The following is a 14,856-nucleotide window of genomic DNA, read 5'->3' as shown; positions in this document are numbered from 1 at the left end:
GCCGCCTCCGCCGCTGCCAAGGCAACGCCGGGCACCCGCCACGTGACCCGCAGGAAATGGAGGGGGTGGGCGGGCGGCCGCCCCACGTGACCGCCGCTTCATTGGGCGGTGGCGGTGGGGCGGGGCCAGGGGCGGGGCCAGGTCCGCCGCCGCGCAGCGTCGAACACCGGGGGCTGCCCAGCTCCGGAGCGGGGGGCTCCGCTCGGCCCCGAGCCAGGGGGCGTCCTTAGCGGTTACGGAGGAAGGGCACGCCGGGCCGCAGCCGCGGTGCGAACGCGCATCCCTCGGGACCGATCAGCTCTGCAGCTCCGGGTCGAACCGACACCGGGTGCGGGCCTCTGGCCGTGCCCGCGGGGACGGGCCGGTGCTTTTACTACGGTTGTTAATGACAGAGCTCACGGAGGTCGGAAGGCGGTGCCGCCGCGTGCCCCCGCCGAGCTGGGGGTCCCCGGGAGCGGGGCCGCGCCCCGGTCCCGCTCTGCTGACTCAGCGGGAAATCCTGCCTGAGCTGCTCGGAGGAGCAAGGGCAGGGACAGACGGACGGGGAGAGGAGGGGGCTGCTTCCCTGCAAACAGGGGAGATGCCGGAAGGCGGCACAACGGGTCAGCTTTATCGTGCCGTGATCCCGTTTTCCTGAATTCACTTTGGCCTAGGGAAGGGAAAAGATAAAAGGGAAAAAAAAATCCTGAAAACTGACCAAAAAGAGCAGCACGTTGTTACCCTGAGCGTGTGTTCCACCTCTGAGATCACGAGTCCCTCTGCTCCGCCGCAGCCCCTCGGGGTCCCACGCTCGCAGGAACGCACGCGGAACTGGAGCAGCAGCAAACTTTCACCCCTGCAGATGAACCTCCACCAGAGAAAGGAGAGGGACTCCTCTAGGAAAGAATCCAGAGCAAGAATTTAACGTAAGCAGGTCAGACGCCTTGGCAGTTTAAAGCCTTCACGTTATTACTGCCTTTTGGGTGCCGTATTTGGGACAGGAAGCAATTGTAGAACTGTTCCTCATTTTACTATGCACGGGAGCGCCCTCCCTTTTTCTGCTCCACGGATGATGCTTTCCCCGTTTTGAGGTCACCGAGTACTTGCATTTTGCCTTAACCAAGAAACATCCCTTCAAACGCTGGCTCTGGAGCGCCTCTGTATTCTGGGAGACGCAGTACTGATGAACAACCACAACATGGCACAGTGTTCTTCAGAATTCGTAGCAACACCCACCAAACACAGCTCCTACTGCTACGTTCAGCCACCCCAGCAAGACAGACCATAAGGCAGACACCACCTTCAGCAACACCTTCTCTTGGCCTTTTGTGGATTTCACCTACAAACTTCACGTTCCTAGAAAATGAAGGGCATGAATAATTCGGCATGGGTAACGATGGCGCCTTAAGGCCACACAACCAGCATTCGTTTACTTCACCAACAACAACTCAAGTCCACCTTCCTCACAACGGAGAGAAGTGTGTCCTCATGCAGCAACATCTGCTCTGCTTCATGCAAAACAGCACGTGCTTATTGAGCTCAAAAGCCTGACAAGCTCAGGGGCACAGCAGCCTTTGTTTGTTTGCGAGACTCTCACTTCTCCGTCCGCAAAAGCTCAGAAACATCGCAACGTTTCCATGGCTCATCCTATGACACAGACGTGTCAGCAGGGCTCACCTGCCCTAAGCAGGACTCGGGTGAAGCAATTTTCATAACTCAGCTCTCCACGGGGAAAATGCCAACAACTGCAGCACATCCATTCTGCATCTTAAGCGCTAGAGAATGAAACACGGTCACAACTTACTCTGCAGCACCTGCCTCTACGGAGATTAAGCAGAGAACCAAGTCCGTGCGGATCTCTAACCCAGGGGGTGGTGGGGACACGGACCCTGCAGCTCAGCAGTTATCCAGCTCTAAAGTCTTTGGGTAAGTACAGGGGAACGAAACACAAGCGTCACTTGCACTTGGTCACATCTGCTTCCCTGCCGCCACAGTAATACCACTGAGAAGCCGTCACATAAAGCCAGCTCAGACAAAAATGCAGGATTTCTGGCCGCACTGTTCAACAAAAGCTAAATCTAAAAAGCGATTCTCCCTTTTTATTGTTTTTGCTTTAAATAATTTGGCATTAACAAAGGCTTGAGAAGAAGTAGCACCACATTCTGGATGCTGAGGTCCGAGGATGAGCATGTCTGAAGGATAGCAGGCACTTCTAATTAAAGATACACTGAAAAGACAACAACTTCAGTTACAAATTAAACCACAGCCACATATGCTTTTCATTTAAGCACCAATAAGTAAATATATACATGGATGTTATGATTCCTACCAGGGAACCCAAAGTTCAATGCAGAGAGCTCAAGCAGAAAGGCAAGTGTCATTACATGAAGCGGAACACAAGCAAAACCATTCCATTCCAAGCCTTTCAGCCACAGGATCTGGAGGCTTCACAGACATAATCTTTTGGAAAAGATATTGTTCCAATCCAAAAGCAAAAAGTAAACGAAATGCAGCTAACACCTTTTTCCATATTTTCATGTGCGCCACATCACTTGGTCTTTTTGTCCCTTCCTGCAGCACTGCAAGCATCTCTTTACTGAAATCCTCTTCAAGAAAAAAAAAAAAAAAAGACAGAACAATCCAACACATCCCCTTTATTCATTTAAAAAACTTGGAAGAAAAGTAATATGGAAAGTTTTAGCAATAAAAAAGGGATCCTGCCTAAAAATCTATAGAACTTGTCTAGCAACATAAACTGATTTCTTTGGGTTAGAGATGACCCCATACAAAACCCCAAATTCAGAACACTCACAGTGCCGGAGAGTCTGGCTACAGACCACTTTTCTGCTTTAGATTAAACTCTTTCCTTAGATTCATGTATCCCACTGGTACCAGCTTTGACATAAGTAGAATACGTAGCCCTCACAGTAGTATTTTCCTTAAATGGTAATGGATATGTTTCAGCTTTCAGACAGAAAAACACTCTGGGCCACATTAGAAAGAACTCTAGGGTCACAGAGACTTATGGCTGACTCTTTGGAGCAAACTTAGAGCAGACTGCACAGCAGTTATACAAGCAATTAAGAAAAAATCTCTTATTTGGCATTTCTCTATCAATAGCTCTTGGGCCTGTGACGTGAAGGTCATTCACCGTTAAGCAGATACAACATACGCCAATGGGTTCTGCTTGGCTGAGATGAAAGACTTTCATGCTCCTGAATATAAAGCAATGAACAGTGTTTCCAGCTGTCCCTGGAAGGCCTCATCCTCTTCCCATCACAAAACTTGGCTCCTCAGCATCGTCTTCCTTCTCTTCCTCCTCCTTGCTATCCTCCTCCTCATCCTCGCTGCTGACTCGCTCTTGAGATTGATCAGGTTCTAAAGACACAAACAATATGAACCGATAACATATTCCCATGCATCTCCCTTGTTATGTATTTCACAACAAAATAGTCTCAGGTGCTAAGCAAACGTGTACTGGGTCACGCTAATTAGTACAAAAGGATAACATATTCCCATGTGTCTTCTTTGTTAAATATCTCGTAACAAAGTAGTCCCAGATACTGAGGAAGCATTTATCAGGTTATATTAATTCTACCGAGCGATGCAGAGCTCAGAATATCAAATTCTCCCTTGGAGCAGTATTCCTTTACCTCCAGCGGCACCACTGTGCCGAGTCCATCATTAAACAACTCCACCTCCTATTGAACATTTTTTCAAACAGAGGTAGTCAAATGCTAAAGCGATAGATTATCTGATTCCCAGTCTCACCTCTGCATGTCGGCATGTACTTTGGGGTATCACAGAGTACTGTTAAAGAATGCTGGCACTGGGAAGCCACAGGCAAGGCTCAGTGTATTTTTACGCCTGTCCAAGTTTACAGGAACTCCACGAGGTGCCATGAACTTTCACAGACTATTTGGTATGCTGCAAGTATAGGAACTTGTTAAGATATGTGTAAGATTAACAAGGGTCACAGAAAACTCGTGAAGCCTGTTAAAAGATCAGAAAACTCCTACTGGAAATTAAATAACAGATAATGGAAAATAGGCACGGCATAAAGTGAGACCTGAATCTAACAGCCATTCTTCTGCTTCAGTAGCCCCTGTGCCTTTACTGTTTCTCAGACCAAATCACAGCTCATGCTCTGACCAGTTCCACGTAGGATTTAGGATCTGTGGTTTGATGCCACCACGTGGTGAAGTTCTGTACTTTCATTTTTTATTAGTGGTCTGTATAATAATGCAACTTCAACAGCTGACCTTATTTAGTGCCAACCTTTATTCTCAATGGGTTTGCTACAACAAAGGTGAAAGATGGCAGCTCAGAGGTTTTATTTATTCATCCAAAAAGGAAGATAAATGCTTGCCTGCCACATCCAACAAACACATTTCACTTCATTTAGAAAAAATGCTCAGATCTCAACCCAGGGCACACAAAACTAGAAAAAGGCAAGCCTGTTCACAGTAGACTAAAGATGGCTCTCAGTAGCTTCTATCTCCACTGATTTTATTTATTTATTTATTTTTAAATAGAGAACCACAAACTGTAAAGAGTTAAGAACCATTCTAAAGACAGGGGAGTTTGGATTCTGGCTTCCAGAAGATGACTGACTTGCGCCAAACAAAACCAGTCCAGCCCAACAATCGGCACACGGCAGTCCCGCAGCACAGTGCCAGTCCCCGATCCAGCTCCCCACTCTCCCAGCCACTCCCTAAAGGGATGGGTATTCTGTTTTGTTCACTCAAAGTGAACAAAATTATGTTGACTCATACTTGAATTCTCCCCCCAGTCACAGTTCATAGATGAGTGGCTTCAAAAAAAACAGAGCTAAAACAAAACACCAAAAAACCTCACCCTACTACATTCACTTGCTGTCACAAGTAAAATTAACCTAATGATTAATTTGTCCTCTCATGTTTATATGGCAGGCTGGCAATGGTTCAGCTGAAACAGACCCAATTTTGAAAAGCAAGCAGAAATAAGGTGGAACTGTCAGACAAGTCACTGTTCTAGCACAATTATAAGGAACTGTAGTAACTTTAAGACCAAGAATTACTGCAGACTTGTGTGCTTATCCACAAAGCAGTGTGCTAATTCACAAAGAACAACTATTTGAAAGACTAAGTTAAAATATACTCACTGAAAGGAAGCAACAAGTATTCAAAAGCTTAAACAAACAGTTACGCTGACATTGCTGAACATTATTTTTCAAGGCTGCAGGAGAACAGAGGCAGTCAGGTCTTCACGTTTACTTCTATGTGAAATAAAATAGTCATGTGGAATAGATGGCACCAACGTGGCTCAGTTTCTTACACACAAAATCATAACTCAGTGTCTTGCTGTCCAAGCTGGGCATATTTTCCACCTGCTTTACCATACACATTCAAAATACACTTAAAAAAAGAAAAGCCTTTAACAATATTGCCTTTTTTACCAGAAGATGTTCTAAATCTGCAGTTTGTCAGAATAGCTGGGGCAGAACATCCACAATCAACAAACCTGGATTCCAATGTTTGCTGTCCAAAATTTCCCCTAATTAAGGCAAACTACTCACAAACAGCCAAGTTATTTATAAGATTAAATCTCTTTCAAAGAGCACTTTTGAAACATTAGCTAAAATAACAAACTTACGGCTCAGTCTTCTTATCCATATATCAAGAACGATTGGGGCAGGGGGTGGGACAAACCTTTCTAGGCTTCAACTAGGGAACAGAACTAAGTCTTGAGAAAACTAAATTTCACTGACCTTTTTCCTCCTTCTTTTGTTCAAGTTTATTTTTCTTAGCTTGCAGTTTCTTCTCTTTTAACTTCTGGCTATAAAGCAAAGACGACAAGACTCTTATGCAAATCCAACATTGTAACACTTCTGCACAGTCATACACTGATAAAGGACATATTACAGCCATCTTGGAAAAACAGACTTCAGAAGAGAAGTTCAATTGGAATTTAGCCTCAACTGAAAATTCAGCGAGAGCAAACTTAAGACACATGAGCAACAGAAACTTTTCTATGTTGTTTTCAGTCTAATTGATTTTTTTTTTTAAAAGTCTCTTCCATGACTCCACTGCAACCAAAACTATATATATAAGAATCTCCAGGAACACAGAAGGGACAAAAATGAAACTGCCCCTACATTTTAGCTACCTAGCTTAAAAACTAAAAAGAGAAAACGGCGTCAAAACCCAGACTGCTGGAACTGAACACTGGGTGGAGAAAAAAAAAAAAAAATCAAGTGATCACCAATAACATAAACTTTAACTGAAAAAAATAACGCAGTGTGCTTTGACCTTCATCTCTGGCTGTACTTAATATGTTGGGCCCTAGGACTAACGTTAGGGGTAAGAGGGAATTTCAGTTTGTACGACCCAGTTCTATTTGCCTAGCAAAGGTAACCAGGCAGTCTAACAGCAGACACAGGGCAGAGCGATCTGGGACTCGTGTTCCCCTTTCAACACCATACAAGAATTCTCTTGAAACAGAGGGCCAAGTACTGTACCTGTTAGGTCAGGACACAACAGAAAGTGAGGTGAGGAAAGTGAGAGGGGCTTCGAAAGGGCAAAGCCACTTTGGACCAACACCATTAGACTCCTCTACGGATGAAGGGGGGCAAGGAGGTGTTGGGAGTGTTTAGGCAGCATTTGCTGTTTGAACAGTTGTTCTCCATCTCAGCCAGGGAAAAGGCAACAGGCCAGATCCGACTTGCTGGCCATCTGTTGGACCGCACTAAATTAAAGTAAGATGGCAACAGTGTTTGTGTTCTGTGCTTTTGTGCTAATATGCTTGTGAGTCACTCGGCACAGGCCTTTCAGCAGCAGCTCTCAGCTACAAGATGCAAAACCCTCATTCTCAAAGAAGCAAGAGAAAGACTGCTCAGGGTCAGACCCTCTGAAAGAGCTGAGCTGTGATACCCTGCTATTTCCGAAAGGTATGGTGTACACAGACTGTGGAATTTAAATTCTGGTATCACTGCATTACAATTCTCAGACTATTTCTTGAGAGCATCAATCTTGTAACCACTTCACTTTGTCTAAAACTTAGGGAAGGATGGATTTAATATTTTTTAATTTTTCTGTCTAATTCAGTAGGCTTGACCTGTCGGACATCTCACTGAGGTAGGTAAAAGCAGCTACTGGTTTTAACAATACTGCACCCACCAGCGGCCTTTTCAGTATTCACAGACCAAACTGGACTAGTCACACTGATGGCACATAGAGAACAGCATCAGGCCCCACCACACTCTGCTAGTCCAAACCCATATGTACACTCATCAAGCAGCACCCATTTTTGCTCTTGAGCTGCTTGGTGTCAGCTGTTTCAGATATTTATTTAAGCCAGATGTACACACAAGCCTTTCCTGACATTGTTACAATAAATATGCAGTGAGACATGTTGCAGTCTACACCACCGTGTCAGCAAAAACTGCTGAACCAGTCAGAAGTTATCCTGCTAGCGACGGCACGGAAAATAAACCATGCCAGCAAAGCCTGTCAAGTTTACAGCTGCCCTTAGAAACCAAACAATGACATTAACAAAATTAATTTCCACAGCCAGACTTCTCAGCTGATAGATGTAGACACAGAATGATAGCATTTATCCAAAGCATGCAGATACAGATGAGGCCCGGGGCATGAGGGTTTCCATGTCAAGCCTCCTGGGAACAATCTGCCCTTACCGCTTCCTTCTGCGTTTTGCTGTTTGCTCTTCTGCAATCATCTTATTCCTCTCCAGTTTCTTCTGGAATTCCTCATCTAGTCTTTGCTGTAATTGATCACACGTCATACTTTGGTCACATTCTAAATTAAAATACTTCCTTTCAAAGTCATGTCCTTTTAGAGAGAAGTCTTTTAGCAAAATACAGAAGGGAGCTTTGCCAGATTTTGTCTGGCTACTTCTTTACACAAAAGCCATATTGCTACGGATGACCTCTGTACAGGCAGCATTTTTAACCTGCAGCCTGAGCCAAACATTGAAGCCTTTAGAGGGAGGAATCCTCATCAAAACAGATGAGGGAAGTCAGGCTTCTGTCTAAAGAATGTTTCAGTAAAAGCAAGAGAATAATTTGAGACACAGACATTTAACGTACGGATCAAAGGACTCATCTCAGCTGAGAGAATACCACAATAATGCTCTCTGAAAGAGGTGCTATTCTACTCGACCAAGACTCGAAAGAGAGAGATCCAGACCCTGCGCACAGGCACTTGCTTTGATTTTGTCTGTGCAAGACAGTCGTATTAGGGTTTTCCAGTTTTTAAAGCATTTTCAGTCCAACCTGAGAACACAAATATTCACGTGCAGTCTTACTGTGTGCTAGGACCCCAGCGAACAGAGACGATGGAGCATGTCTGACACAAAGCACCAAATGTTTTAGCACTGACAAAGACGCCACATACCACATATTTATACATTTTCCCTCTGATAAGGGGTGGTTTGGAAATGAATTATCTGTACATGACTTTAAAAGAAAAAAGATTTGCAATGAACATCAAATAGCCAGGGGAAAAAAAGAGTATAAAGAGTCCTGCTGACCTTCTCAGCCATGGCATCCATGAAATCTTGCCTCTGGTACTCTCGCCGACGAAGATGCCGGTACACGTGAAACTCCCCACTTCCAGCTCCAGCGCTGGAACCTACAATAAAGAAAGAGTTAGTCTGCTAGAAAACAGTGTATACCAGATGCTCACAAATGACTACAGCTAGATGCTGAGGGACAGCACACGTGAAAGGGCACTGCAAGATGAAAATCTATTAACAACACACAGAGTCTGTCACCATTCTATATAAGCTCAAATCACTCACAATCAAAAGCCAAAGCAAGCTGCAAAACCATACACTTATGGTTCGCTGCAGTTTCTACGGGTCAATTACTCCCCTACAGAGAATCCAGTCTTAGCTGGGCATGGAGGTAGTAAAAGAACTAGAAATCAAATGCACACCCCATCCTCTTATCAGCAGAGGTGAGATAAAACATCCTACTGAGGCTGCTTCTCACTAAATTTCAGCATCTCATATCAAAAATAAAGGTCAACAGAAAGGCGATAAACCCCACCATATTATACTTTCCCATACAAGACAGGTACCACTGACAGTTTTTGACCGTTTCTTCATAAATGAAATCCCTATAGCTCTCTCTTACTGGCATCAGTCTGCGTGCTGAAGTCTCACAGGAGCTTTCAACTTCACACTCCATTCTCTTCCTCTTTCCTGAGCCATTTCTCAATGCAAAGCACACAAAGACATGCCTCAAAGAAGACACCTAGTAATTAAAACATGGCAGCTGGGACTGCAATAGGGGTGCTCCTGACACCAACAGAGTCCCAGCATGTCAGGTGCTCCCAGAAAAATAAGACAGTTCAACTCAAGCACACGGCAAAGCTATTTGAAAAAGCCATGAGGGAAATACAATAAACAGAACAGTTTATTCAGAAGCGTGTAAAAGCTTTAGTCTAAGATCAATTATTCTGAAATAAGAACACGTCAGCCTCTAGAAATGATCATTAATAAGGACGAAGGTCCCACAGAAAAACAGGACTTCTACACGCAGATGAAACTTCTACCACAACTACTACATTTAATTCCTGCAGGTACAAGTAAAGCATAAGCAGAATTTTTGGGTCAGGTTCTTTGCACAGCTGACAGCTTCCTACCTGACCACCTACAATCGTATCCGCTGCACATGGCTGCTTCTCACTGCTTGAGATTCAGACTCAAAGCAGTCAAAAGAGGGATTTCATAATTTTTAGTTTCCAGAGCACTCTCAGATCGGTGGAAAGGTCAGATTTACTCATCGTCATTTACCTGCCATCACCAGAGCAGCAGCTTATTTCACTGCATGCACTCCACGGGCATTGGTCGCTTTGCGTTCTGACAACAAGCAGAAAAGTGGAACCCGAGAACCACACAAAACTTGGAAAAGCAACTCCTGAAGCACATTTCATACCTCTCCTCTCCAGCAAAATGGGCAACAACAGAAAACCGCCTTTTCTGTTGAGCACTTTTCTAAGTTTCTGACCCTAGAGTTATCTGAAGAACAGTATCTTTACCCATCACATCTCTAACGAACTCCGGGGGAGGTCGTGGCGCCCATTCGTTCAGTTTTTCAGGAATTGGTACAGTCTTTTCCTGCAAGAACAAACCAACCGGTCATCAGTATCCGCTAGGAGCAACGCCTGCAATTTTAGCACACTGTTGAAAGGCGGTGTATGTCTGACCACAGCCTCTTCCATCAGCTGACAGATCTCAGAAGGAGCACGGCTGTAGTGATTTCTTCATGCATAGGGATTAGGAGCAGGCAGAACACGAGAACCGGAGCGTATCCTCTCCTTCCCTCGCATTCAGGCCTGCAGGTCAGCAGAACCCAGGAGGATTAGGAGCATCTGTGCTTCTTTTCGGTATGGGGACTAGAAGGAAGCAAGGCAGCACCTCCGCTCGCAGAAACCGAGTATACTCCCACTACTGGTAGCCTGGGAAGCAATGAAAGACATTTGTGCGCCTTCCATGCCAGGTCTATGGAGGACAGGGAGGACCAGGGAAGGGAGAACACATGGTGCAAGGTCAGAGGAAGAACGCGGTCTCGGCTTCCTCCAGCACACCCAGAGGGAGGGCGAGAGTCTCCACCCAGCAAACCTCCTCCGCAGGATCAAAACACAGAAACCGGGGCCACGCTCCCGCCCCCAGTTAAAACCAGCGGGCAGAGCGCTGAGGGGCCAGTCCCGCCCCCGGGGTCCCCAGAGAGGGCCTCTCCCCTCACGGTGCCCTGGGGAAGAGGGGTCCCTCTCCCCTCAAGGCAAGCCGGTGTGTGTGGGGGCTGTCAGTCCCGCTCCCCTCATGGACCCGGGGAGGAGGAAGGGGGGTTCAGCTCCTCTCCCCTCACAGAGCCCAGGGGCTCCTTCCCTCTCCTCTCAGAAAATGGGAGCGGAGGAAGCAGGGGGTCGGCCCCTCTCCCCTGACAGAGCCCGGGGGCGGCGGGGGGCGGCCCCTCTCCCCTCACAGAGCCCGGGGGCGGGGGGGCGGTGCGGCCCCTCTCCCCTCACAGAGCCTGAGGGAGATGAGGCTCCGTCCCTCTCCCCTCACGAACCCGGGGGGGGAGTGGTGGTGCGGCCCCTCTCCCCTCACAGAGCCCGCGGCAGGGGAAGCGGGGGCTCGGTCCGCCTCCCCTCACGGAGCGGGGCGGGAGGCAGGGCGGGGCGGGCCCCTCTCCCCCAGACACGCCGTGGGGGCTCGGCACCGGCCCCCCGTCCCCTCACCGGGTTCCTCATCAGCCGCTCGAGGCGGAGGCGCTGCTCCTCCGCTGCGCTCCGCGGGATGACGAGCGGCTGCGGCTCCTTGCGGGGCCGGGGCGGCCGCGGGGCCGAGGGAGCCGCCATCTTCCACCCGCCGCCGCGCCCCGCCCCGCCGGCACGTCACAGCGCACGACTCGCCCGCGCTGCGGGGCGGGGCTTAGGGGAGCTGAGGGGGCGGCGTGGTGCGTGAGGGGCTGCTGCGGGGAAGCGGGCGTGTGGCGGGCCAACAGTCCCCGGCGGCCGGCAGGGGAAAGCGGGCAGCGGCCGGGGGGTGGCCGCGGGCCCCGGAGCGGCCTTGGCGGGGGCTGAAGCCGGCTCCTGCCGCAGCGGTGTGCCCCGCTTCCCGTGTGCTGGAGCTCGGGTTTCTCCTGCCCCCCCACCCACGTTCTCCCCCGCGGGGGCCGTTCGCAGGGCAGCTCCGGCATCTCGGCCCCGGCAGCAGAGCCCCGAGGAGGGTGAAAACCCAGCGCGTTTCGCCCTGGCAACCCTCGGCCCTGCCAAATCCCTTCCCCGTGACGGCGTCAGCGATGCGGGGCTGCCCGGTGCCTCGGCGGCAGGCTGCCCCCGCCATCTGTCCGTGTCACTTGGGTGATTCCCCAGCGCTGCCCGCGGGCATTGTCCGCTGACGGCGATGGACGGCAGCGCCATTCCCACGGCACGGCCTTGCAGGCCAGTGGCGGGGGGACACGGTGCCGTCTGCGCTCATATCCACTCCTGGGCTTCGCAGGAGCGGTGCCTGGACCAGCTGTGGGCTTCTACGCCCGGACCCACGCTTGTCCGATGGGGCCGGAGCAAGCCATGAGCGGGGAAAGAGGAGCCGGAGCTGGCTGCGACACAGGCTCCCTCCGCAAGCCAGATTGCTTGTGGGGCTGCTGCGGCCCGACAGAAATGGGATGGCATGTGCTCGGGCCGTGCGTGCGTCAGAGAATTAGCTGGTAAAGGTCAGCTGCAATGGAAGAGGGGCACGAGCCTTTGTGTCGTGCGTGGAGATAAGCTGGAGTGACCAAGTTGGTAGCTTACCCAAGCTGGGCTCCGAGTTTCAGACAGCTTCGTGCTGTGCATGTGGAGAGGGTGACAGAAAGGGGAACGGAGAGGTTGGGAATGGTTCCTCCTGAGATTTATGGGTCATTTGTATGACCTGAATTTATTAAGCCCCCCATGCTCTTCCCCCTTCCGTGAAGAAAATTGGAGCTGATCCTCAGGTTCAGCCCTATGTTTACAAAAGACTTTTCAAGCTCTACTGAGGTTGCTATGGAAATCGCACTAGTTTATGTCTCGTGTTTGTCTTACCAACCTGATTTGTAAAAGAATGGTGTGAATTTAGTGTTGGCTGAGTTCCCAGCTGGCCGCGCTGGCCCTGGAAGGCGTCCTTGCAGTCGCAGCCCTGGCTGGAGCCACACAAACAGCTTCCCCCATGCTGTCTGCCAGCTCACGAGCTCCTGTGCCGGCAGCTCTCCCAGCCTTGGGTCCGCTTCAGCCCACCGGGATGGAAAACAGATAGTGCCAGCCTGTACTCAGCCCCTACCAGGGACACAGCTCCCTTTGCGGAGGCTGGGGCACGTACTTGCCCCTGTCCCCTCTTGGTCACTGCAGAATGGCTTTTAGAAGCAGAGTTGCCCCAAATCGATTGAATTTCCTCTTCCCTCTGCTCTGCTGAGTCCTGAGCACAACACAGGCCAGTTTAGCTCACTAGCCTGTAAGGTGTCACCTTCTTTCTCCCTCCTTGCTGCCATGGCCACCTCTCCAAAACACAGCTTCCAAAAGCGGGGGTGTGAGTGATGAGCTGTCAGGTCTCAGCGCTCTCGTGCCAGTCCCCGCGAGAGCAAGGCAGACCGGCAGCCGTGCCTGCAGGCACTGCGACAGCCTGAGGGCTGCGGGGAGCAGCTGGGCAGCTCGATTCTCTTGCCCAAGGCAGGGCTTGTGCCAGCGACAACTGACAGCCCTGGGAAGCAGCAGGCAGTCGCCTGTTGTCCGACAGAGCCCATGCAAACAGGGTGGGGAAAGAGACCTGGGAGCATCTCACCCTCAGACTACAAGTCTAGGGAATTAGTGCAGACTCTTGGTGTATTATGCACATGTTACTTTTAAGATGTATCTGGGGAGGGGGGACAAGACTATTACCTGGGTCATAAAAAAAAAAGGAAGTATTTCATCATGCTATTAAAAAATAGAAAGCCCACAAAATCAGAGTGCTGGGCTGGGATCTGGGCAGAACTGGGCTTACTGGGGACAGGGGGTTTGCATTAGGACAGGGAAGTGTTTTCATAGTTCAGTGCAAACCGAACACAACATTCAGCTCCCTGAGCTGTATCCAAGCAGCTCATTTGTGCTTCAGAGCAAAGGCGTTCTGAGGAGTTTTCCTACCAAAAGGATCCTTCCAGAAGCACTGTAAGCCTTTGCTGAGAAAGACCCTGCATGTCAGGCAGGCAGGAGCAGCTGTGGACAGCTCAAACACCCATGAGAAACGTGGGAGGCTGCGCTGCTGAAATTCCTTCACCTTTTCGCCCTCTTCATAGACCTGCCAGGGTGCAGCTGAGTGCCAGCACCCCTGCAGACCAGTCCTGCTCCGTCCCCGCGCAGAGGGCATCGCTGGCACGCAGTCCAGCCCGGCCGAGGCGCTGAGGCTGCTTTCCCCCTGTTCCACAACTAGATCTCATCAAATGCAAAGGGCTGTTGCGTCCTGCCCCTGCCCTCCCAGGAACCCTGTGAAAGGAAAGCATGTTTTCCAGCAAGATTAATGCCTTAATTAGTCAATTTGCTAATATGCCGAGGTGTGAACGGCTTGCGGTGAGGCAGGAGGAGCAGCCCTCAGTGCCTGCCTTTGGGGCAGTGAAGGAGGGGTCCCTCCGGAGGGGCCGTCACCTCCCCAGCTCCTGAGGGATCAGCTCTCCAGGACCAGTGAACAGGCTCTGGGGCCTTTTGGGAAGGGAATGTTTTTGTGAATGGTTCATGGTGCAACCGTGGGCCTGATCACAGAGCTGAGCAGCTCCCTCCACACTCCCCCCCCCCAAAAGCCATGTGCTAGCTGCGTCTGGAAGCCGTGTCTGTCACGCTGCTTAGCTGTGACAGTACCGTCTGAGACAACGTACCAGTTTTCCCGGGGGATCCTCAGCAGAAGAGAGCACGCTAGCAAGACAACGGCAGGGTGTGAGGCACTGTCTCCCAGGAGAGACAAAGGCAGAGGAGAGGGAACGACATGCTGCGGGGAGCTCGGCTGCCAGGAGATGTTGGCATGGGCCTTTGGGAAGGCAGGTCCATCTTCACTGCTGCTCAGGCACCATTACCTGCGCTGCTTCGGGGATGGAGGCATTACCGCTTGCAGCAGTGACAACCCAAAGAAAATAACAGACTGGGAGGAGAGGAAACCCTGCCCTGTGCAGCCTGGACCTGTCCTCCACCTCCTTCTATTCAACAGTGAGAAAAATACCCCTCTCCTCTGTTCTCGGTGCACTCCGTTGGGCAGAGGCAGTCTGAGCCTGGCCCCAGCTGCCTCCAGGCAGCAGCGAGGTCTGCACACATAGGACATGACAGTGTCCTCCCTCTCTCTCCTTTTTTATGCAGCAAATCCAGCAAAGCCCCGAGCTCATGCTCATGT

The 14,856-nt window shown here is 50.0% G+C and overlaps 1 protein-coding gene across 1 annotated transcript; it reads right to left on the bottom strand.

The window, feature by feature from the left end:
- Window positions 1–2,075: 2,075 nt before the first annotated feature.
- PRKRIP1 (PRKR interacting protein 1) lies at window positions 2,076–11,367 on the bottom strand. The gene is made up of 6 exons (XM_075440384.1): window positions 11,226–11,367; window positions 10,023–10,101; window positions 8,509–8,609; window positions 7,655–7,740; window positions 5,729–5,796; window positions 2,076–3,357 (listed from the first exon to the last, which is right to left on the bottom strand). Exons 1-6 carry the CDS (start codon window positions 11,343–11,345, stop codon window positions 3,242–3,244), a joined length of 570 nt encoding a protein of 189 aa, XP_075296499.1. The 5' UTR covers window positions 11,346–11,367; the 3' UTR covers window positions 2,076–3,241.
- Window positions 11,368–14,856: the final 3,489 nt, after the last annotated feature.

Source organism: Opisthocomus hoazin, chromosome 20, assembly GCF_030867145.1.
Source record: "Opisthocomus hoazin isolate bOpiHoa1 chromosome 20, bOpiHoa1.hap1, whole genome shotgun sequence".
Classification (NCBI taxonomy): Eukaryota; Metazoa; Chordata; class Aves; order Opisthocomiformes; family Opisthocomidae; genus Opisthocomus; species Opisthocomus hoazin.
This window is presented reverse-complemented; position numbering and strand designations above follow the sequence as displayed.

Coding starts and splice junctions, on each gene's coding strand:
- PRKRIP1 (XM_075440384.1), bottom strand. CDS start 11,345: ATGGCGGCTCCCTCGGCCCCGCGGCCGCCCCGGCCCCGCAAGGAGCCG. Junction 10,102..11,225: donor AGCGGCTGATGAGGAACCCG/GTGAGGGGACGG, acceptor TTGTTCTTGCAG/GAAAAGACTGTACCAATTCC. Junction 8,610..10,022: donor GTTCGTTAGAGATGTGATGG/GTAAAGATACTG, acceptor TCTTTATTGTAG/GTTCCAGCGCTGGAGCTGGA.